Source organism: Argopecten irradians, unplaced genomic scaffold, assembly GCF_041381155.1.
Source record: "Argopecten irradians isolate NY unplaced genomic scaffold, Ai_NY scaffold_0749, whole genome shotgun sequence".
Taxonomy (NCBI): Eukaryota; Metazoa; Mollusca; class Bivalvia; order Pectinida; family Pectinidae; genus Argopecten; species Argopecten irradians.
This window is the reverse complement of record NW_027188216.1, coordinates 1-24,204: the sequence shown is the minus strand read 5'-3', so window position 1 is coordinate 24,204 and position 24,204 is coordinate 1. Positions and strand designations below refer to the sequence as shown.

Here is a 24,204-nt window from a genome sequence, read left to right as displayed (position 1 = left end):
AGATACTACAGTATACGTATTCAGTATTTTCATATTACAGTGTTATCTGCCCTTGTGGGTAGGTACCTCAGGTATATTAAATTGTGATGTACATCAATTTTGTGAGATACACATATAACATTGATGTTGATTTTGAATTTTATTTTGTATATCAAATGTCAAATTTTTCTTATTTTTAACCTTTTCAGGAATTAAATTGAAATGGAACCAAAAAGCAGGCCTCGTTTGGAATGAGTGTTTTCCTGAAATGAATGGCGAAAAAGATGGCGACGCACCTTTTATCACCTGTACGAAAACAAATAGCTCATTTTCGAGAAAAAAGGAGGAAAGGGTCCAGCACCTCTTCCTCAGGGGGGATTTACCTCTCCCCAAAATTGGAAACGACAAACCCAAATCGTATATTAACATATCTGAGGCAGTCTCACCAACACAAATAAGACAAACTCAAGACTTTCAGATGACTTCTCATTGTGATCCGATTATTTTGTTATACGCGAAAAAGATGACCCACCACCCCCACCGAAAAACTTTATTCTTATGGGAGACAATCAACAGTTAATGACAATACATAATGGTGAGAGTGAAGGTCAAAACGAGGAGGATTCTGGGATGCATTCACCAGACAAATCAGCTGTTACAGAAAACCCGCTGTTTCTTCAGGAACAAGACTCCCCAGAATCACCGTTATATAGAAAAACATAGAGATGATGAAAGTGGTATCTACCAGCAACTAGATAATCCGGGTTTTATAGATACTGCCCCATGTGTGATACACAAAACTTTAATGGTGTCAACGATTTTGAAGACCTTCCACCGGCAGATTATCCTTTAGAAGAGGAGGAAGATCGACCCAAACCACCACCTAGAAAAAAGAAAGGTCAAAAGACTGACAAAGAAGAACCGTACATACCTCTGCCTGATTATGATGAAGGATCAACAAGGAAATATAACGGTGGGCCAACTGACGCACCGAGACACGAACCAATATTTGAGGAATTTGGAGGAGAGGATTATTCCAAATATCTGAGTGATGAGGAGGACTATGAATTTTGACACATCACTCACTTGGCGTAAGGAAATGAAACATAAACGTTATAAAGCCAAAAATAATGTGAATGGTACGGCTCAGCGTTCAAAAGGCGGCCCATCAGGAACTATGAGGAAATCACCAAACGGTCCAAAACCTCCCCAGGAAATCCGACCTATCGGCACAAAGTCGCGTAAACAAATTCGATAATATGAATGAAAAAATGAAAAGGAACACAATTAGAGACTTCACATTTGCTGATTCTAAAATTGGTAACGGGACCGTTCGAAGTACAGCTAGTAACGTCTGCTAAAGGACGTTACATGAAGCGAAATAAAGAACGTGGAAGAATTGTGGAAAATGAAGAATCAACATATGAAGATTTCTTACGTAATCGTTCACAATGAAAACGGAAGTAATAGCAGTAATGATAGTGGGATTATTCCCGAGGATGACATTCCGGTATCAAAATCGTGTGTTTATGCACAGTCAGCCGAATCTTAAAGACGGAAAATCTTCTTTATGGAAGAAACTCACGTGGAGGTTCAGGAGAAACACCGGCTATCAAATGTCCTGATCAAAGAAGTTTTCCAGGGATCATGTAAATGTTTTAGTGTTGACCAGCAAACAGTGTGTTCAATATGTATTGGGATAAAAAAATTGTGATAATTGTGACAGTGTTGATGATGGCTGCCAACTTTAACGAGAGGCAAGTGCTTTCTGGGGAGAATATCATTGTGATATCATGATGGAACTTCATTTTTTCTCTCAAAGAAATTTTCCTTTCCAATGGAGCTTAATGACTATGTGTTGATATATTTACTGATCTAATATTCGCAAATTGAAAACTCGTCTATCCCAGGGATATTGTGATCATAAAAAAATTATGATAGCTATTATAAGGTTGAAAGTGTTTCCGAATATAAACATGAGCATAAACTTGATACTACAAATCAATTTTGTTAAGTTTTCTATCATGAAATTTTAATTATAATGATAACATTGTTTTAACCATCGTTAATCTTCTTTGGTTTGGGATGTAACAAAAATTAATGTTATTTTGATAATTTTTGCTGCATCGTTCGGTTACATAGCATTTGACTTGTAGGGGTTTCCCGCAATGTGATGATGCTATAGTAATAGTACACAAATATATAGCTATCATCATGAAACCAACGTACAGTAGCATAATAACCCATAATTTTATGTTATATATTAAAACTACAGTGAAACTTGACTGGCCCCCGAGTACAGAACCGTGAACATTGTAAAGAAAACATGTTCTCCTATATCTTTAAAAACTAGTTAATATATATTGCACTGTAAATAAGTTCAGAGAAATCCATATGAAATATGTATTTTTTGGGTAAAATCCATATTGATGATATGGCGATGATTTGCAACTGTATTTGAGAATTTTATTTATAATGCGTGACAAGATAAACTGTTTCTTTGACATGCACACAGTAATTCTTTTGAACAGATTACATGCACTGAGTAATGTCAAAGTTCTTTGTCAAAAACAAATGCCAAACTTTTTTTCGTTATATAGATATATACCTTATTTTTTTGTTAAAAAGATTATTTTTTAATTTGTTATTTTCTTGAAATCCAACATCTTTCATATTAATTGCTTAATTAGTGAAGTTTGTTTCCCCTAGTGAAATGGTATATACGAGCATATGTTTTTATCCTATTGGACTGTCCAAACAAATTAACACTGAATATGTTAACTGCATACATTTTATATAAGGTTGCTCATGTTGAAATATATTCAGGTGGAGATAACATTTAAATAGTGCATACGGAATTCAACGCAAAAAGCACCCATTGTTCTTGAAAAAATTGAAGCAAATAAGGGGGCACTTAATAGAAACAAATTTTTGGACTAGCCTTATCATAAGAATTATTCTAAAAGTAACCCATAATCAATTTGCAAAAAGATATTCATCCAGAAAACCAACACAGTTTTTCATAATTTTCAGTCTACATTAATTCGAAGTAGATAAGTGCATGATATAGGTGAAAGTCCTGCCATTGTTCAGTTTTGTAATATTTTCGATGTTCAATAGCAAGGTTTACCAACATTCATTTTAACTTACTCCAATTATCAATAAAGATTGTGCAGGGATTTTCACCCTGAAGGTAGCTTGATGGTCATTTTTGAGTAAGAATCTCCTTAATTTGTAGAAGCTGTGGCTACATCTTCACTACAAACAGGAGGCTCTGACCAATACTGTCAGGAATAAAGTAATATTTCAGTACAGCCTTTTTATATGTCATGTTTATATCATTAATTTTTCTTTGTTTCTGGCTTTCTGATTGGCCTATTCATTTTTTGCATTCCACGATGAAAAAAGAATCCGGGAATTGGCGCAGAAATCCGACATTATTGTGACGTCACAATAGAAACATTGACGTTGCATATTGCTTTGACAAAAAATAATCCCCTTGGAAAAATCAATCGAATCATATGTGTTTAACGTATTTCATTTTATTAAGTAGGTAGCCTGAAAAATTAATTATAAGCATTAAAGTCACTATTTTTTTACTTTCATCGGATTATGAAATAAATTTTGTTTGCAAACTTTTGTGAGAATCTGATACACGGATTTACACATAGTTTGCAAACAAAATTTCTTTCATAACCAGATGAAAGTAAAAAAAATATTGACTTCAATGCTTAATTGTTTACAAATCAAATAGACTGACTCCCTGCTATAGTTCTCTACCCTTTGTCAGGATGCACTCTGCTACTTTTCTATACTCAGTGCTCCGCATTACAAAGTGGCAAATATTAATATATCATTTGGATGAAACAAGACTTGAAGAAAATAAATTTTTGGTTTTGAAATTATCTTATGCTATTTCGCATTACAAAGTGGCAAATATCAATATATAATATGAATGATACAAGACTTGAAGGAATTGATTTCTGGTTTTGAAATTATCTTATGCTAAAAGTGGTCAATTTTTATATTAATGTTGTTGATGTCTTCAATGGAAGTATACTGTCTCCATGACGACATATATTGTGATACGCATAACTGAGGCGGGAACCAGTTTATAATTTTTTTTTTTTAAATCATACTGTAAAGAAAAGAATCTCCTAAAAAACAGATGCTAAATAGCTAACCCAGACATCTGTATGCATGCATTATAAAATCAAATATGATTGCCGTTTTCTACTTTTATAAGTTTGTTTTATAGCATAACAAACTTTTTCTAAGTACATTCTGAATTTTATATATTAAAATTCCTTACCACCTGTGTAATATAACATAAAAATGTGTTTTTTTCAATTGCTTATGTTCATGTGGAACTATTATTTATGTGCAATATACCATGTGTACAGAATTGAAGAATATGTAAATACAAATATTTGTAGATATCTTTTATATCTGTTTGTCTAATTGTGATGCTGGACTAGGAGAGACAATTTAAGTAATGTTCCATATTTATTCTGTTAAAAATTATCAAAAATATAGTTAAGTTCAATCAAAGAGACTCGTTTAATGGTTCATAATTAGAAATCAAATAGGGGTAGAATGTTTGATTGCTGTAAACATCTTTGGAAATTGGATTGAATTTTAATAGTGGAATTTTTCATGGTATGGAAATTTTCACTTTTAAATTTATCTTCACAAAAATATGTGCTTACCAGAACATATCAATCAGTGTTAAAAGGCTTTATTTTGACATATGAATAATTTTGTCTCGAGATGAACTGTGCAAAAATCATACCACACTGTCAACAATTTGAATGTTTTACTTGGTGAAAATATCCATGTTTACAGAAACTTTTTCTTTAAAAAAAAAATCTATGGGGGTAAAATCTAAAACATTTGGTTTTATTTTCTAGCTTTATACTTAAAGATGCTCCACCCGCTGACAGAGCATAAATGATATTAATCATTTGAACGATAATTGGTGTTCAATCGTGTACATATATGTCTAATTAACACAAATAAAATATAAAATAATTTATTTCACCTTTAGTGCATGCACAATCAGTACTTCATTCCATATAGGATATAGTGTCAAGGAATTTTTTCGGGATGCAATAAATTATTTTTTCATATTTTTAACTTGAAGTAAAATTAGAAGCTCAAACTTTTCAATGGTGGTAATGGTGTAAAGTAAGTAACTTCTGTAACAGAAGAAAAATACTAAATCGTCTGCTCCTGTTTTTTATAGTGAAAAAATACCATTTGTCAGCGGTGGAGCATCTTTAATAATTTGTCTGTGATAATTTGCTTGGTCTGATCTGATATTTTAATTGTCATTAGACAAAAATTAGGTAACTTGTTGACCCCTGACGACACATTTAGACTCTTCTAAATCAAAAGCTAGACCAGTTCATTACACAATTTCAGGGGTGAGTCAAGCAACATGTTTAAAATCTTTCAAAAATCTAGTATGTGAACTTTACATTTCATTTCTTTATAAACTTTAGTACTATCTATCATGTTGATGGTGTTGGCATTTTTAAGGAATAATTTAGTGCACAATGGAGCCCGGTAGACTGTCACAGATGTATCTTTTGAGTGGGTGGTAGCTAGCTGGTCATGACTGGATTAGGCTATTTTAGCACAAAAGAAAAAAAATACACATAATATGATATATTTTGTTGACAGAGTTAGAGAAAGTTTAAATTTCATTTAAGTACAATTACCTTTGTCATGATGAGTAAAATGAGCTACTCTCAGGCTGATGTTTCACACAGGGACTTGGCACACATTTTCAGCCAACAATTAATACTGTTATATTTAGACCGTTGGTTGAAAATTGTTGTCAAGTGCCTGTGATGTGTCACACCCAACCTGATATTAACTTATATGGACTTAGAACAGCTCAGATTAGCTGTTTATTTTATTATCAAATTAATTCCCATATAAATTATTGATTTTATGAAGGCTATCAATTTTGTTACCTAAATCTAATCTCTCTGTTAATGTTTACATTAGCCTGCCTCTGGCAGTAATAGGTGGAGTCATGTAGGTGATAAACTAATTATCACTAAATGTTTACATACGGCAGATTGTTGATTGATTTTTATATTATAATTTAATCAAGGACATATTCAAATACGGTATTTGACCCAAAAAGTGTCCATGACCCTATTTGTGCCCCTCCCCCTTTTAAGGCCTCAATTTTAGTTGCCGGGGCATAAATAAAGACCAAAACTATCAAAATGTTATAGGTTTGCACTTTGCTTTGCAATAATTTGGTCTTACTTAAGGCAAAGCACCTTTTTATATTTTTTTTTTCATTTTTTAAACGCCCTAGGCACTTATTGGGTTGAATACGGTACTGTATGTTCCAGAGTGTTACTTGTAACGCATAATAGCTATAATATAATTATTGACAGTGTGAGTTACATACCAAGAAATGGACCTATACTGTATTGACTGGCCCGTATCGGGATTGTGTTAATTATTACTGTATTAATGTGGGTTTTATGATTTGACCCTAATGATAATAGTTTTAAATGTAAACTGTAAGTATAAAGTAAATATTATTATTTTCATATAAATTAAACTTGGTAAAACACTTCAGTTCTTGTTTGTGTGCTCTCTATAGTGGTACTATATGTCAATGAAGGAAAATTCAGCATATACTGGATCAGGTTGTCTGTCTGTCTGCCCGTCTGTCTGTCTTGTCTGTCTTGTCTGTCTGCTGGCACAACAATAAACTAAATACTCCTCCTAAATAAGTTGGTCACCTTGGTAACAGTTCTAATTATCACTTGTATGAAAGTACCATTATAGATATCTTTTTCAAGAATGTTTTAATTATTGTATATATATTTACATTTCACTGCAGTCCCACTATATAAACTTACCACGCGCAGTTGGCAATCATATAGACTGAACTTCAAGTGCTTATTATGACATCATTATCATTGTGACGTCACAATTGTCGTGCCAGCGATCAAGGAAAAAGGTTGTTCAAATGGCTGCACCATTCTTAACGATAACGAAGGATTAATTCATTATAGGTGCAAAATCCCCTGGTATGTCAACACGAAATTGTAATCAAATGTAAATATAAGAATTGAAAGCCTTTCAGTTGGCCTTCATAGCCAAAATGAATGCCTATTGGACAAAGGCAAATCCAACATGGCGCGCTTCATGGACTTTGCCGATGTCCAGTTGGCATTTATATTGGCTGTGAATGCCAACTGAAAGACAATCACTGCTTAAATGAAATATCAACATGCAAAATTTAAAGACATGTAAGATTATATTGCCCTTGAAAAAGTTTCTTTACCTACTCCAAGCAATTTCTTGTCCAAACCATTGAAGGTGTGGTGGAACTCGGAGAATTCTTGTATGATCTAAACTCAATGTGCCGTACACTCATGTTAAAATCATCTGTGACTTTGACTTCAAGGTCAGAGGTCAGATGCGTGCAAGATGAATCAAGGTCAGAGGTCAGATGAGTGTAATTTGCTTTGGCCATGTGGTGATAGAACTTTAAGGTTCCTTCAATAGCCTAAAGCTAATGTGCAATGCTCTACTGTAATGTTACCGTGACCTCAAACTCAAGGTTAAAGGTTAAATACCGGTAAGTGCAAATTTGGCAGACCTGGTCAAAACTTCTGAGCTCAAAGGATAGCTGTATTGGTGTAAGCCAGTATGAATTGTACAGTGTACTAGCTGGTCAAGGTCCCAGGGGAAGTGAAACTGCGTTGTGAAGGTGTTTTTTGGAAATGTCAAGGTGACAAGTAACAACTGCAATGAATATGAAGTGTCACCAAGATATGCTCCTTAAAATATATTGAAAGAACTATCAATCTTTAATACTGTTTACCATTAGGGTATACAGCAAATCAATTTTGTATTTTAAAAAGCGTGAAAATATGGGTGTGCCCACACTGATTAGCAACTACTACTTGTCATTAAAAGGTAAACATCCTAGCTAGCAGAAGGCTAAATCTATATCTTACTTATACAGGACCAATACGACTAAAATCATAACAGAGCTGTATAATAGTTATTAATACCACTGTTGAGTAGCTAGTTATACTGACAAGTAAGTATTAGTTTTGCCACACAATTTACTTGTTAAAGAGATGGCCCCGTACCTGGTGTATAATAGGTTGGTACATCGGTGTTCATCCTTTCACAACATTTGTCACTGTGCCAAAAAGTATACACTGATATACCTACAGTAATTATAGCTGAAAAAATGTTAGACATTTCACAATATCACATTCTGGTTACGCTCTAATTACCAGCTGTATGAAATTTTAACCAGAAATTTGATTTTCGACAATTAGACCAGAAACTACCACAACTGTATCATTTTTAGCTCACCTGGCCTGAAGGGCCGGTGAGCTTATGTCATGGCGCGGCGTCCGTCCGTCGTCCGTCGTCCGTCCGTCGTCCGTCGTCCGTCTGTCCGTCAACATTTCCTTTAAATCGCTACTAGTCATAGAGTTCTGCATGGATTGTAACCAAATTTGGCCACAAGCATCCTTGGGGGAGGGGGAACAGAACTTGTATAAATTTTGGCTCTGACCCCCCGGGGGCAGGAGGGGCGGGGCCCAATAGGGGAAATAGAGGTAAATCCTTTAAATCGCTACTTGTCCTAGAGTTCTGCATGGATTGTAACCAAATTTGGCCACAAACATCCTTGGGGGAGGGGGAACAGAACTTGTATAAATTTTGGCTCTGACCCCCCGGGGGCAGGAGGGGCGGGCCCCAATAGGGGAAATAGAGGTAAATCCTTTAAAACGCTACTTGTCCTAGAGTTCTGCATGGATTGTAACCAAAATTAGCCACAAACATCCTTGGGGGAAGGGGAACAGAACTTGTATAAATTTTGGCTCTGATCCCCCAGGGGCAAGAGGGGCGGGGCCCAATAGGGGAAATAGAGATAAATCCTTTAAATCGCTACTAGTCATAGAGTTCTGAATGGAATGTAACAAAATTTGGCCACAAACATCCTTGGGGGAAGGGGAACAGAAATTGTATAAATTTTGGCTCTGGCCCCCGGGGGCAGGAGGGGCGGGCCCAATAGGGGAAATAGAGGTAAATCCTTTAAATCGCTACTAGTCATAGAGTTCTGAATGCAATGTAACCAAATTTGGCCACAAACATCCTTGGGGGAAGGGGAACAGAACTTGTATGAATTTTGGCTCTGACCCCCCGGGGGCAGGAGGGGCGGGGCCCAATAGGGGAAATAGAGATAAATCCTTTAAATCGCTACTAGTCATAGAGTTCTGAATGGAATGTAACCAAATTTGGCCACAAACATCCTTTGGGGAAGGGGAACAGAAATTGTATAGATTTTGGCTCTGGTCCCCCGGGGGCAGGAGGGGCGGGGCCCAATAGGGGAAATAGAGGTAAATCCTTTAAATCGCTACTAGTCATAGTGTTCTGAATGGAATGTAACCAAATTTGGCCACAAACATCCTTGGGGGAAGGGGAACAGAACTTGTATAAATTTTGGCTCTGACCCCCCAGGGGCAAGAGGGGCGGGGCCCAATAGGGGAAATAGAGATAAATCCTTTAAATCGCTACTAGTCATAGAGTTCTGAATGGAATGTAACCAAATTTGGCCACAAACATCCTTTGGGGAAGGGGAACAGAAATTGTATAAATTTTGGCTCTGGTCCCCCGGGGGCAGGAGGGGCGGGGCCCAATAGGGGAAATAGAGATAAATCCTTTAAATCGCTACTAGTCATAGAGTTCTGAATGGAATGTAACCAAATTTGGCCACAAACATCCTTGGGGGATGGGGAACAGAAATTGTATAAATTTTGGCTCTGGTCCCCCGGGGGCAGGAGGGGCGGGCCCAATAGGGGAAATAGAGGTAAATCCTTTAAATCGCTACTAGTCATAGAGTTCTGCATGGAATGTAACCAAATTTGGCCACAAACATCCTTTTTGGAAGGGAACAGAACTTGTATAAATTTTGGCTCTGGCCCACGGGGGCAGAACAGGTGGGGTCCAATAGGGGAAATAGAGGTAAATCCTATAAATCGCTACTTGTCCTAGAGTTTTGCTTGGTTTGTGACCAAACTTGGCCATAAACATCCTTGGGGGAAGGGGAACAGAACTTGTATAAATTTTGGCTCTGACCCCCTGGGGGCAGGAGGGGTGGGGCCCAATAGGGGATTTAGAGGATAATATTATAATTCCTTCAGAAAAGAAACAATGAACCTGTATTCAGAACATTACTTGGCATTACAAACCAGGTGAGCGATACAGGCCCTCTGGGCCTCTTGTTACCTCTCATGTTTTCCATAAATGCAAGCAAGCACGATCAAATGGCTATTAGCGTAATGCTTATACTACTTAAGTCATGAGGCTGTAGTCAGTATTTAGGCCTGTCAGTTTTATAAAAGTAAAAGTATACTTCTGAATTATCGTACATGTATTAATTGAACATCTGTCTACTTACTACAAAATCTCTAGCTGCATTGACCCTTACAAAGTATTTTTAAGCTTGTAGTAGCTGATGGCTATCCCACTGCACAGCATTGCAGGAAAACCCATCACCATCATATGCAATCCAGAGTAATTACGACGGAACCAAAGGACACATTCACAACAGTACTGACAAGCCTGTTTCTCGGCGTCCAGAGAACACCTGGCCCAGTACGTTTCAGACCAAAAAACTTCAAGATTTCTATATTTACAATTTCTCATTTCTCATGATTATTGTTAAATATTACAATAACCTTTGACCTTTTGACCTTTGTGACCTTAAAGTACAGACAATGAAACTAACAAAATGTAATAGGAGAAGAGAAAACGTAGCAGACAGAAGTGCTTGAACCCAACAGCCTCTAAACTCTAGACAGTATCCATTCCAGTTGAGCTATTTCCAAAAGTTTTTGATTATTTAATACACATGTAGACACCATAGGTATACAATACTGGATCAGTATTGGGTCAATGGAGTCTGAATACATAAAATAATCTAAAACTTGAAAGCTTTATGATTTATCCATGCAATTCTGCTGTACACACTTGTTTGAATATTTTGTAGTATATTAGCTTCTGTACAAACCACAGAATCCTGGTTTGAAACCCATCCCATGAAAATAATACTCTAAAAAGCAAGCTCTTTCTGTCTTGTTCAAGAGATGTGCTTCATTTCATATCACCAAAGAAGACAAAGCTATCCTCATGATTTTGGAACATTTCATTCTCTAATTTATGCCTTTCTCAATGAAAACACGAAAAACATTTTGATCAAAATGTTATCCCATCCCTTTATTTTCACCAAAGTTCTAGAAATGCGTAAAATATGTGAAAAAATAAAAAAACTGCAAATTTTAAGCATTTGTGAAAAAGCTTTGTGTAAAATATGTGCAAAATTTCTGTAATAAGGGCTTGTCAGTTTCACTGTGTAAAATTTGGTCGTGTGTAAAATGTAGGTACAGATTGGTCGAGTTACCACATACACAAGTACCTATATGAAAATATGAATGAAATGTATAAAGCCCTTCCCAAGGCTCGTACTATTAACCCACATTATATACACTTAGGCACATTGTTACCGAGACAAGCCTCTTTTCAAGCTGACCGTCCCAACTGTGAAAGGACAATGGTGAAGAAAATAAAAAGCCTACTTCCAAATCTATTGAATGCATTTTTCTATAATAGATGTTTGTATGTTTGTGGATGTGGAATGATATCACGTACAGAGTGTTACTTGTAATGCATAATAGCTATAACAAGGCAATTCAGTGTATACTGGATTCAGGTTGTCAATCTGTCTGCTTGCATTCCTCAATACTCCAGGGGTTACTATCACTGTCATTATATATCCACCCCTGGACTAGTAAAACTGTAGGTGACAGAACAGAACAGGTAATGTAGTCCTTTTGATATAAATAAAAATAATCGTTTAACGGTACATTGTGGTTGACTGTGTGGCTTTCAAGTTGGGCGTTGCTCTGTCTTGCAGTCTTTAAAGGAAATCTTTGCAGGCCTGTGATTGGTTGAGATTTTTCTCCTGAGCTGCCTTCAGTATTGCTATGAGATAATTCAGGGGTGGGTATAACCTCAGTGATAGTAACCTCTGCAGTATCGAGGATGGTCTGTCTGCAGATACAAACGATAGACCAACTACACCTGACATAAATAAGTTGGCTTCCTAGATTAGTTGTCACTTGTATGAAGATTAACCTTTACATATATTCTTTTTCAAGAACATTTTCATTACTTTATGAAAATTTATCAACATACAAAATTTAAAAGAATGTCTTAGATTGTGTTGCCCTTCAAATTATGAGTTTCTTAACTGCCTCTATAGCAATTTCTTGTCCAAACCATTGAAGGTGTGGTGGAAATCAGATAATACTTGTACCGGTGACACCCTTATATCTGTACCTGTATGATCCGAAGTTAACGTGCAATTCATGCAAAGTCATCTGTGACCTTGAAGTCAAGGTCAGAGGTAACATAAGTGCTAGATCTACTGTTTGTTTTTTGGGTGATAATACTAGGAAGGTTCCTTGAATGGCCCAAAGCTAATGCGCAATGATCTACTTTAAGGTCACCATGACCTCGAACTCAATGTTAAAGATTACACAAGAACATTTGATAGTCCTGGTCAAAATTTCTGAACTGTTGAAGATTAAGGGTTATTTTACTCAAATCTGGAAAAAAAGAGTCAAATCTGAGGGGCCACGGTGGCCGAGTGGTTAAGATGTACCGACATATTACCACATGCCCTCCACCTCTGGGTCGCGAGTTCGAATCCTATGTGGGGCAGTTGCCAGGTGCTGACCGCTGGTCGGTGGTTTTTCTCCGGGTACTCTGGCTTTCCTCCATCAACAAACCTGGCACGTTCTTAAATGACCCTGGCTGTTAATAGGACAATAAACTAATCAAACTCAAATCTGACAAAACCATTCCTCCTGGTAAATGGTAGAGTACTATTGCCAAGTCTATTAATAACTTCTCTAACAAGTCTTCTTCAAATTTTTAAAATTGATGGTTATATAATTATTCATCCTATGGATAAGGCTGAGGCATTAAATAACGTCTTCTGTTCTATTTTGAACACCCCAGCTGAGATTGAGAATTTTGAACTTGACTTGCCTCCCCTTAGTCACTTTGGCTTCCAATAATTACTGATCAAGATGTCTCAGATCAAATTAACCTATTTAAATCTAACAAGCCTACTGCACCTTATAATATTTCTCCAACAATAATAAAAAAAAAACTTGCACCTTCTCTACTAATTTTTAACACCTCTAAAATAACTCTTCCAGAACACTGTTTTAACTGGTAAGGTACCCCACTCTTGGAAATCCTCAAATGTTACTACTATATATATATAAAGGTTCTATTGATGATCCTGGTAACTACAGAACTATTGCAATTACTTCTTACTTAAGCTGTGCATACATTTGGCATCGAATAGGTTTTTGTTTTGATGTTATTTGGATATTGGAGGTCATAATCAGCGTTTCTGTCATCAAACATCAAAGGAATTGGATATGTATCAATGGAACTCACAACTGTCATTATAATTACGAGCCCAGTAAGCCTGTTTGATATCTGACATGGATATGCACAGGTTGAGTATCGACTGTCCTAAAAGGTCGCATGTCTAGATCAAACAATGCGAGGCGGGTGCCATGCATTTTATACTACATAATTACAGTTTGGGATGAAATTGAATAATGGTACATGTACTTTTCGGATCCCAAGAACTTGCTTGAAGGTTTTAAGCTCTCGTCCCTGTGAGGGAGGCTCTATCTGGATTCACCTGGCTGAGACACACCATAGTTTATGAAAGTGATAATTTGGTCTTTTGCTTAGCACTCAGCACTATGAGAGTAGGACAACTGGGTTGCCCGTTGGCAGAATAATGTATAATTTATATACCAGATTTCGGTCTATTTTAAGCAAAGCTTCTTGACCACCTAAATCTATAGTCTGTAAATAATCATAATTATATTTGCGCAAAACTCAAAAACTTGAACTAATGAAATATTGAGCATATCCAGTTCTATACCTTATATACAATATATACATTATATGTCCATTGCTTTAGCCTGCTTATAGTAATGTCTTCAATAACAGCTAGAGTAAAACTTAATGTCACAGTTCTTCCAATACGTGTTTATGAGGGTCTTGAATCTGTTCACCGACTCGGCATTTACAATTTCCGAAGTTAAGAATTCCAATCGTTGATCACTCTTATTGCAAATGAATGTTTCCGAATGTTAAGTCTCGTATGATGTTTCAGTAATCTTTTCTCATGTCCCATTGTTCTGTAATGGTCTTGTTTGGTCAGCATGCTTCAGCCTCTATCACTGGTTATGCCAATTTCATTAATAATTCTGAATACTTGTAAAACATCAGCTCTTTTACGTCTGTGCTCTAGAGATGGTTATCCAAGTTGACGTAATCAGTTTGAATAGGGCAAGTCGGAAAGTCCTTTTACTAGTTTGGTGGCCTGACGTTGCACATTTTCTATTTGCTGAATATCATTAATATAAATAGCAGTGGACTCCAGACTGTAGTAGCATATTCTAACTGTGGCCGAGTGAGATTTATATAATGGCAGAAACATGTCTTTGTCGAGTGAACAAAACGTTCTCCTAATCATCCCCAGAAGTCGATTTGCTTTCTTGACACAAGTTGATACGTCTATGCTAAATTTGAGCGTTGGAATAAATATCACACCTAAATCCTTTTCTTCGCGTGTAATACTTAATGTAGTTAGTCCGTTTTTCCCCAACATACTGTACTCAGTTTCTGTGTTGTCATTTCCAAAATGCATAGCTTTGCATTTGTCAGCATTAAACTTTAATTGCCATTTCTGTGACCAGTCGTCCAATTTATTGAGGTCTCTTTGTATTTCTTCCGAATCGTCGATGTTGTTGGTTGACCCATACACTTTGGTGTCATCCGCGAAAAGTTTCGTTATGGAGCATGTTGTTTTTGGAAGGTCATTGATAAATATAAAAAAATAAAACAGGTCCGAGCACAATACCTTAGGGTACTCCGCTTATAAACGGGATCCAGGATGATGTTGTTCCGTTTAAAACATCCCGTTGTTTTCTATCTGATAGAAACGCCTTTATCCACGCGGCCATTTTACCATTAATTCCCAGAGCTTTAATTTTTGACAGCAAACGTTTGTGTGGAACGGTGTCAAATGCTTTTTGAAAGTCTAAATATACTATGTCCACATTGTTGCCTTCATCTAATTCCCTTGTGATGTCATCTAGAACTTCAAGTAGTTGCAATGATGTAGATTTGTTTTATCGAAAACCAAACTGTTCCTCACATAGAAGTTTATTATTTTTCAAAAGTCCATTATATGTTTTCGGCAAATTGATTCCAAAGTTGTTATGTATGACACTAAATACATGTAGTTATTAGTTAAGGGAGATAACTCCTATAGCTATAGTTATCAATACATCCTATAAAGTTCATATAGTTAATTAAGGAATAGATGTTTATTTTGTTGTGGTTATGAGGGTTACGCCATCGACCATTCACGTAACAACAGAATCGCCGCGCGTGTTGTGCTAACATTATACACTGATAATGATAATACTAGATAGCATGGTTATTGAGTCCATGTCAGTGCAAACTGTAAATATTTTAGGTTATAGAACTTTCTAGAATATTATCATGTGTAAACATACATGTTTGTAAATATGTTGATTATAAGTAGGGATCTAGAATGATCTATTTCCAGAAAGTTCTGTGTGTTTATTTGTTTAACGTTTTTAGTTAGATATTTCTAGAAACAGAAGGTTCTCCAATATACTCCAGCTGCCCAAGGCTAATCAGAACTGTAATGAGACCTGTTATTAGACATATCAAGAATTGTACAGCACCATATTAGTTCGATTGGGAGAGCTATTGTGACTTTATATGTGGATTGTTACAACGCATAGTGAGGATTTATTCATATTGCCTGGAACATTACAAATTATCTGTGGACATTCATTTTCCTCGCGGATTTGTGATTATTGTTTATTCGGGACCTGGAACGATCAAGGATTATACTAGGACATTCGCATACAGATAAGTAACACTTTAGATTATCGTATTACTCTTGTACCACCACCAATTACTTAAGATATTCTAAACCATCTCTGTATAATATTGTATATATAATTAAATTGTGTTTTGAATTTAGCTGCTGGTTTCCCATTTCTGTTATTCTTAGTGGTAACAAAAATCGGGGGTTCGTGTCCGAGATCGATATCTAATTTGTGAAATCTAACTTGAAAAAAATTAATTAAGAAATTTTCAAAATTTGTGTAAAAACTTTCAGTTTACATTTGAAACCAACAGTTAGATAAACATGACTACTATGCAGGTAGAACAGTTTGTTAAAGCGCCATCCCTGGATGTTCTTTTGCAAGTTAGTAAGAAGGATTTACTCTTATTGGGTAAACATTTAGGCCTTACTATCAAAACTAATTTGAGGAAAGCTGAAATTAGGAATGTAATTATAAGATATTTTGTTGACAATGCCAAATTTGACTCTAGTGCATTAGATAGTATAGAGAAAACAGTCAGCTCAGAAATTCAAATTAGAAAAATGGAACTTGAACATAAAATGAAAATGAAACAAATAGAGAAAAGAGAAATAGAGTTAAGGGAAAAAGAAATTGAAAGAGACTTAAAAGAAAAAAAGATTGAGAGAGATCAGATGTTAGAGCTAGAGAAGCAGAAAATTCAAGCTGAAACAACTTAAAATTAAAGAATTAGAGCTAGCTTTTCAGGACAGGTCAAGTAATCCAACTTTTAGGGGTTTACAAGGAAACATAGGTTTTGATGTTAGTAGAAACATAAGGTTAGTTCCTCCTTTTCAAGAGAAAGAAGTTGACAGGTATTTTCTGCATTTTGAGAAAATAGCTGACAGTATGAAATGGCCTGAAGATAAGCTTACAATGCTTCTTCAGAGAGTCTTGATTGGTAAAGCTAGAGACATTTATTCTTCTTTTTCTGTACATGACATTTCAAATTACCAAGTAGTCAAGAAAGCTATTTTGAAAGTTAATGAGTTAGTTCCTGAGGCTTACCGCCAGAATTTTCGAAACTCGAGAACGAGAGATGAACAAACTCATGTAGAATTTGCCAGAGAAAAAGAACAATTGTTTAATAGGTGGTGTGATTTTAAAGAAATTGATGAGGATTTCGGTCAACTGAGGCAATTATTGTTGATAGAGGAGTTTAAACATCAAAACTCACTTAGATGAGAGAAAAGTTGAAACACTTAGTGAAGCAGCTACAATGGCTGATGACTACGCTCTCACCCACAAAGGCTCATTTGTTAGAAACAGTTCTCAAGACAAAAACAGTACCACAGTACTAGTAAATTTGGTTAGCCCAGGAACCCCACCTTTAGTGGCCCTTCTAACGACAAACCTAAATCAGGTGATAAGACAAAGTCTGATTCTAAAACAGATGATAGGGCAGGTGTGGGGTCTCCTTCGGGTCCTGTTTGTAATTACTGCAAGAAAGTAGGTCATGTTATGTCGGAATGTTATTCTCTCCAGCGTAAGGAGCAAAGGCGTAAACAGTCAGTTCCTTCTGTGTTAGCTATGTCAAAGCCTAGTCAGAAACTTAGTGATAGTGTGGAAGATTCTAAAGTGTCTGTTGAGATTAAGAGCTCAGAGTCTGATAGTGTCTTGGAGAAGTACCCTCCCTTCATTTCTGAAGGTTTTGTTTCACTTACTAGTGATATTACCAACTTAAAACCGGTGAAGATTTTGAGAGATACTGGGGCTTCTCATTCTTTGATATTAGATGGCGTAGTGCCTTTGTCTGAGGAGACCTCCTGTGGTAGTAGTGTTTTGCTTCAAGGTGTAGAGTTAGGGTGTGTTAATGTGCCTCTCCATTGTGTTTATTTAAAGTCAGACTTTGTAACTGGTCCTGTCACCATTGGTGCTAGACCGGAACTTCCCATAGAGGGCGTGTCGCTCATTTTAGGCAATGACTTGACTGGAGAGAAAGTTAGGGTATATCCCTTATTGTCCAGTATCTCTGATAAAACAGGCAGTGCTGAGACTATTCAACAAGAATTTCCTGGTATTTTCCCTTGTGCTGTAACTCGTTCAATGAGTAAGATGGTTTCTGATGTTGCAGTAGTTAAGGATCATTATAGTCGAGGATTAGGTGACACTTTCTAGGCTCATGATATAGAGGATATCGGGGGCAAGTGTGATCTTTTGAGTAATCCTGTAGACTTTGATAGTGATAGAGTTGTTCCTAGCAAGGGTACTTCTTTGGCTGATATGATGAGTAAATCATCTTTGTCTAGAGAGGAGCTTATAGTAGAACAGGAAAAAGATCCTGAAATCTCCTTATTGTGTAATCGAGCTTTGAGTGAGGAAGGGGCTGAGAAAGTCCCGGTTTGTTACTTCTGTAGGTCAGGTGTGTTGATTCGCAAGTGGTGCCCCCCCCCCTGATGTGTCTCCCGAGGAGGACTGGAATAGTTGTTCCACCGAGGTATAGGCAAGATATTCTGAGTTTGTCTCATGATGTACCTATGGCAGGGCATCTAGGTGTGGCCAATACTTATAACAGGATCTTAGATCACTTCATTTGGCCCAAGTTGAAACGGGATGTGGCTGATTTTTGTAGGTCTTGTCATACTTGTCAAGTGGTAGGGGAAACCTAATCGGAAAATTCCTGTTGCACATATGCGTCCCATTCCAGCATTTGAGGAACCATTTAGTAGAGTCAATATAGACTGTGTAGGTCCTCTGCCCCAAAATTAAGTCTGTGAATGAGAATCTTTTAACTATTATGTGTGCTTCCACACGCTTTCCTGAAGCCATTCCACTCAGAAATATTAAGGCCCCTAACATAGTCAAGGCTTTGGTTAAATTCTTTACACTGGTTGGTCTTCCAAACAAGTTATGTACCATCTCCAGATCAAGAAGTATAAATCTAGTGCTTATCATCCAGAGTCTCAGGGTGCTTTAGAACGTTTTCACAGACATTGAAGAATATGATAAGATCTTATTGTTTTGAAAAAAAGAGATTGGGACGAAGGTTTACACATGTTGGTGTTTGGCGTTAGAGAATCTGTACAAGAATCTTTTGGCTTCAGTCCCTTTGAACTTGTGTTTGGACATTCTGTACGTGGTCCTTTGGAAATTTTGAAAGACTAAATTTTGGACGAAGATTCTAAAGTGAATCTCTTAGAGTATGTGTCTAACTTTAAGCAAAGGTTGACAAGGGCATGTGAATTGGCAAAAGAAAATTTGGCCGTAACTCAAACCAAAATGAAAACATGGTATAATAAAGATGCCCGTGCAAGAAGTTTTGATCCAGATGACAAAATTTTGGCTCTATTACCAATACCAGGCCAGCCTTTGCAAGCTAGATATTTTGGACCTTTTGTTGTTGAGAAAAAGGTCGATGATGTTAACTACATTGTACAAACTCCAGGGAAGCGCAAGAAAACTCAATTATGTCATCGTAAATATGCTTAAGAAATATGTAGATAGAGAAGAGAGCAAGACCTCTCAACCTATTGCTACTTTGGCCTCTGTACCATCATAAAGTTAAAGTACAGCTGATATTTGTAAATTAGACTTTGATGGTGGTGTACAAGGTGTAGGTTTAGACTGTGGTGTTAAGTTACGGAACTCAGATGTGCTCGCGAACTTGGACAAGAAACTATGTCATCTATCGGAAAAGGAACGAAATGAACTGACCGATCTGATACTTGAGTATAAACATTTGTTTCCGGATACACCAGGCAAAACAAATGCTATCTATCACGACGTGGATGTGGGCGATGCCCCACCTGTCAAGCAACATCCATACCTTGTCAATCCTCTGAAAGAAGAACACTTAAAGAAATTCAATACAATGTTGGGCAATGATATTATTGAACCAAGCAAAAGTGAATGGAGCTCTCCATGTGTTCTGGTGCCGAAGCCAAACAAAATATACCGGTTCTGTACTGACTTCAGAAAAGTAAACTCTGTCAGTAACACAGACTCTTATCCAGTTCCAAGGATTGACGCGTGTATTGACAAAGTTGGCAAAACCAAGTGCTTAAGCAAGTTTGACCTGCTGAAAGGATATTGGCAGGTGCCATTAACAGAAAGAGCTAAAGAAGTGTCGGCATTTGTAACCTCACAAGGTTTGTACCAGTACAAAGTTATGCCGTTTGGTATGAAGAATGCCTCGGCAACATTTCAACGTCTTTTTAACAGTGTGATATCAGACCTTGAAGGCTGCAATGGATACATTGATGACGGTCATCAACTACCACGACACATGGGAAGACCATCTACGCGGGATTCGTGAATTCTTCGAGAGACTCACTACCATGAAATTGACTGTAAACTTGCTAAATTTTGTCATGCAACTCTTAAATTTTTAGGCTATGTTGTAGGACAGGGGCAGGTAAAACCTGTTCAGGCCAAAGTAGAAGCAATTATAGATTGTCTAACTCCTGAAAGAAAGAGAGAGCTGATGAGATTTCTTGGTATGGCTGGATACTACAGATAATTTTGTCAAAATTTCTCTGTTATAGCAGCTCCACTTACTACTTTGTTAAAGAAAAATGTCCAATTTGTCTGGTCAGACGAATGTAAGATTGAAAGCTATACTATCAAACTTACCAGTTCTGACTGCTCCAGATTTTAATAAACAGTTTGAACTGTTTGTTGATGCCAGCGATGTAGGTGTTGGTGCAGTTTTGATGCAAGAAGGTTCTAACCAAATTGACCATCCAATTTGTTATTTCTCGAAAAAGTTTGACAAACACCAGAGAAATTATTTCACCATTGGGAAAGAATGCTTAGCGTTGATCAAAGAATTCTCAGGTGGAGTTTGACTTTGCAAGAGTACAATCTTGACATCAATCATTTAAAAGGGAACGACAAAATTCTGGCTGATACTTTATCAAGGATTTAAACGTTACTTGATATTTCAAGAAAGTTTACTTTTCAAGAAAACTTTCTTTTCTTTAAGGAGGGGTGTGTTATGTATGACACTAAATACATGTAGTTATTAGATAAGGGAGATAACTCCTAGAGCTATATTATCAATACATCCTATAAAGTTCATACCGTTAATTTAGGTTATAGAACTTTCTAGAAGTAGAAGGTTCTAAAATATTTTTGAATTAGGGTTTAGCTATATATATACTCCAGCTGTCCAAGGCTAATCAGAACTGTAATGAGACCTGTTATTAGACACATCAAGAATTGTACAGCGCCGTATTAGAGTCGATTTGGAGAGCTATTGTTTATTGTTATTATTATTCATATTACCTGGAACTTTACAAATCATCTGTGGACATTCATTTTCCTCGTGGATTTGTGATTATTGTTTATTCGGACCCTGGAATGATCAAGGATTATATATTAGGACATTCGCATACAGATAAGTAACACTTTAGATTATCGTATTACTCTTGTACCACCACCAATTACTTTATATATTCTAAACCATCTCTGTATAATACTTTATATCTAATTAAATTGTGTTTTGAATTTAGCTGCTGGTTTCTCATTTCTGTTATTCTTGGTCGTAACACAGTTTTTAAGACAATACTGGTTAAACTCACGGGTCTGTAATTTTGGACTTGCTGTTTGTTTCCTTTTTTGAAGATTGGTGTTACGTTTGCTTCTTTCCGTACCTTTGGTAATACGCTTTCTCTGAGAGATTTATTAAATATAATTGCCAGTGGTTCACTGATTATGGATCGTAGCTCATAAAGTATCTTAGGAAGAAGCTTGTCAGGTCCAGGGAATTTAGCGACATTTAATGATCCGAGTTTCTTTTCGACCTGGTCTATTGTTAATTCCAGGTTACCGAATTCCATATTGGTTCTTGCTTCAAACTCTGGTATGTTGTTGTCCTCTATTGTAAATACACTATTAAAGAACTTGTAATATTTGTGTTATTTCTTACAGATATAGGCCTGTGGGCGTATTCTTACAACAGGACGAGACCACCATGCTTGATTCTTCTGTTTATTCTATCTGCGCATGCTCATACAATTACATACACATATCCGGTTACACTAATAGTTAGAAACAGGTACGGTACGGAACCATCCGGATATTACGTTATCATTACATCTTCCCTTTCTTAAAAAGAAAATTAAACTTACAGACTGTAGGGAATTAATTTTCTTGATAAATCATTATATGATATTAATACTGAATTAAGCATTATATTTTAATATTTTAAAATACCCAAATGATGTTATGCATGTTGCAAATAATACTTTCATTACTTTGTATGATTGTAATCATGAATCACATTGTCCATTAAACTTAATGATTTTAAATGTCTTTAAATTGTCAATATTTTGATTCACCAATTAACTTGTACCTATTAACTGACTAGACTGATTTGAAACTGAAATGTCAATAATCATTATGTACACTTTATACAGTCATTGAGGAGTGAAATGTTTACCAATTAAGGTCATTTGAGATTAAGGGTCATTTTGAAATGTTGATATTTCAAGTTAACATTGACCATTTGTTTTTTCACATATCCTCAATCAGTCTGTGGCGTGGAGTTACAACACGACCTGACCTCGTGGTTACTGGCACTGGTTTCGTCTGGTTGACGTACGTTTCCCGAGTAGATTGCGGAATCAGTTCGTCTTCGCAATCGTAGAATTGTTCATCATCAACAGGATCAAGTTCCTCGTTAATATTGACGGGGGATTCACATTTTAACAAGTCTTTTCGATTTCGACGAAGTTCGGAACCAGTTTTAGTTTTGATGAGGTATGATCTTGGAGCAACCTCAGTTTTTACGACTGCTGGGGTTGTCCAGGCAGTGTCTCTGACGTCACGGATTCTAACTGAATCTCCTTGGCGTAGGGGAGGTAACTCGCGCACAGTTTTGTCATAGTATTGTTTTTGTTTTTCCTTGACAAGCATTTTGTTTTTCAGATACTCATCAGGATTCACCTTTACTGGTGTTCTCAACATCTGGTCGTTGATAGGGAGATTTGAACGGATCGTACGGCCATATAGAAGCTCGGCGGGAGATTTTCCGTTGATAATAGGTGTTGACCTATAGCTTAGTAACCCTAGGTAGAAATCACTTCCATCTTCCTTCGACTTTTTGATGAGATTTTTCACGATGCTCACAGATTTTTCCACTAATCCGTTCGATTGTGGAAAATTGGGACTTGACGTTTTGTGACTGAAATCATATTCTTTCGAGAATTTCTCAAATTCACCACATGCGAATTGAGGGCCATTGTCACTGAAAATGATTTTTGGAATTCCTTGACCCGCAAACACATATTTCATTGCATTTATCACAGAATTTGAACTTAGGCTTTTCAACCTACACACTTCCGGATAATTTGAATGATAATCACACAGAACAAGGTAGTTGTCTCCCTTGTATGAACAGATATCTGCACCAATTTTTTCCATGGATAAGTAGATACAGGGTGTGGTTTAAGCGGTTCGGCCGCTTGTTTCGGTCGATATTTCGAGCACGTTTGACACGATGACACAACATTTGAGATGCTTTGATTCATTCCGGGCCAATACATTACTTGACGAGCTCTTTTACGACATTTCTCGATGCCTAAATGCCCCACATGGATTTTCTTGAGCATATCATGCCGTAGTTTCCTCGGAATCACGACTTTGTTGTTTCGCATGATGATTCCATTCACGACACTTAATTCGTTACGTACATTCCAGTAATCATAGATTTTCGGTGAACAATCGGATCTTTTGTCAGGAAATCCATTTAAGATGGTTTCTGCTAAGACATTCATCTCCTCGTCGTTTTGAGTTTCGAGTTGAATTTCCTCCAGTTTTCTGTCTGAGACTTGGACGTTTGACATGACGAAGTCGACATAGGTCTCGATTTCTTCCTCACCGGTTTTGTCAGACGGAATTGTAGTGGTGTCATACGCTCGTGACAACGCATCCGACGTATACATGAATTTTCCTGGCGTGTACGACACATCAAGACTGTACTTTTGTAGTCTTAACATGAGTCTCTGTATTCTCATAGGACAGTCATTTAAGGGTTTTTTGAAGAGCGTGATGAGTGGCTTGTGGTCGGTTTCCACAGCGACATCTTGTCCATGGATGTACTGATGAAATCGTTCACATGCAAAGGTGATGGCTAACATTTCCTTTTCAATTTGCGCGTACCGCGTCTCGGCTGACGTCATGGCTCGCGAAGCATAAGCAACAGCAGCCCACGATT

General features: G+C 36.8%; 1 protein-coding gene and 1 pseudogene across 1 annotated transcript; one reads left to right on the top strand and one right to left on the bottom strand.

The window, feature by feature from the left end:
• The first annotated feature begins 201 nt into the window (after positions 1 to 201).
• On the top strand, positions 202 to 1,669 carry LOC138313568 (uncharacterized; annotated as a pseudogene).
• Positions 1,670 to 22,502: 20,833 nt separating this feature from the next.
• LOC138313567 (uncharacterized) lies at positions 22,503 to 24,169 on the bottom strand. Its single transcript, XM_069253959.1, has 2 exons — positions 23,532 to 24,169; positions 22,503 to 23,235 (listed from the first exon to the last, which is right to left on the bottom strand). Exons 1-2 carry the CDS (start codon positions 24,167 to 24,169, stop codon positions 22,503 to 22,505), a joined length of 1,371 nt encoding a protein of 456 aa, XP_069110060.1.
• Positions 24,170 to 24,204: the final 35 nt, after the last annotated feature.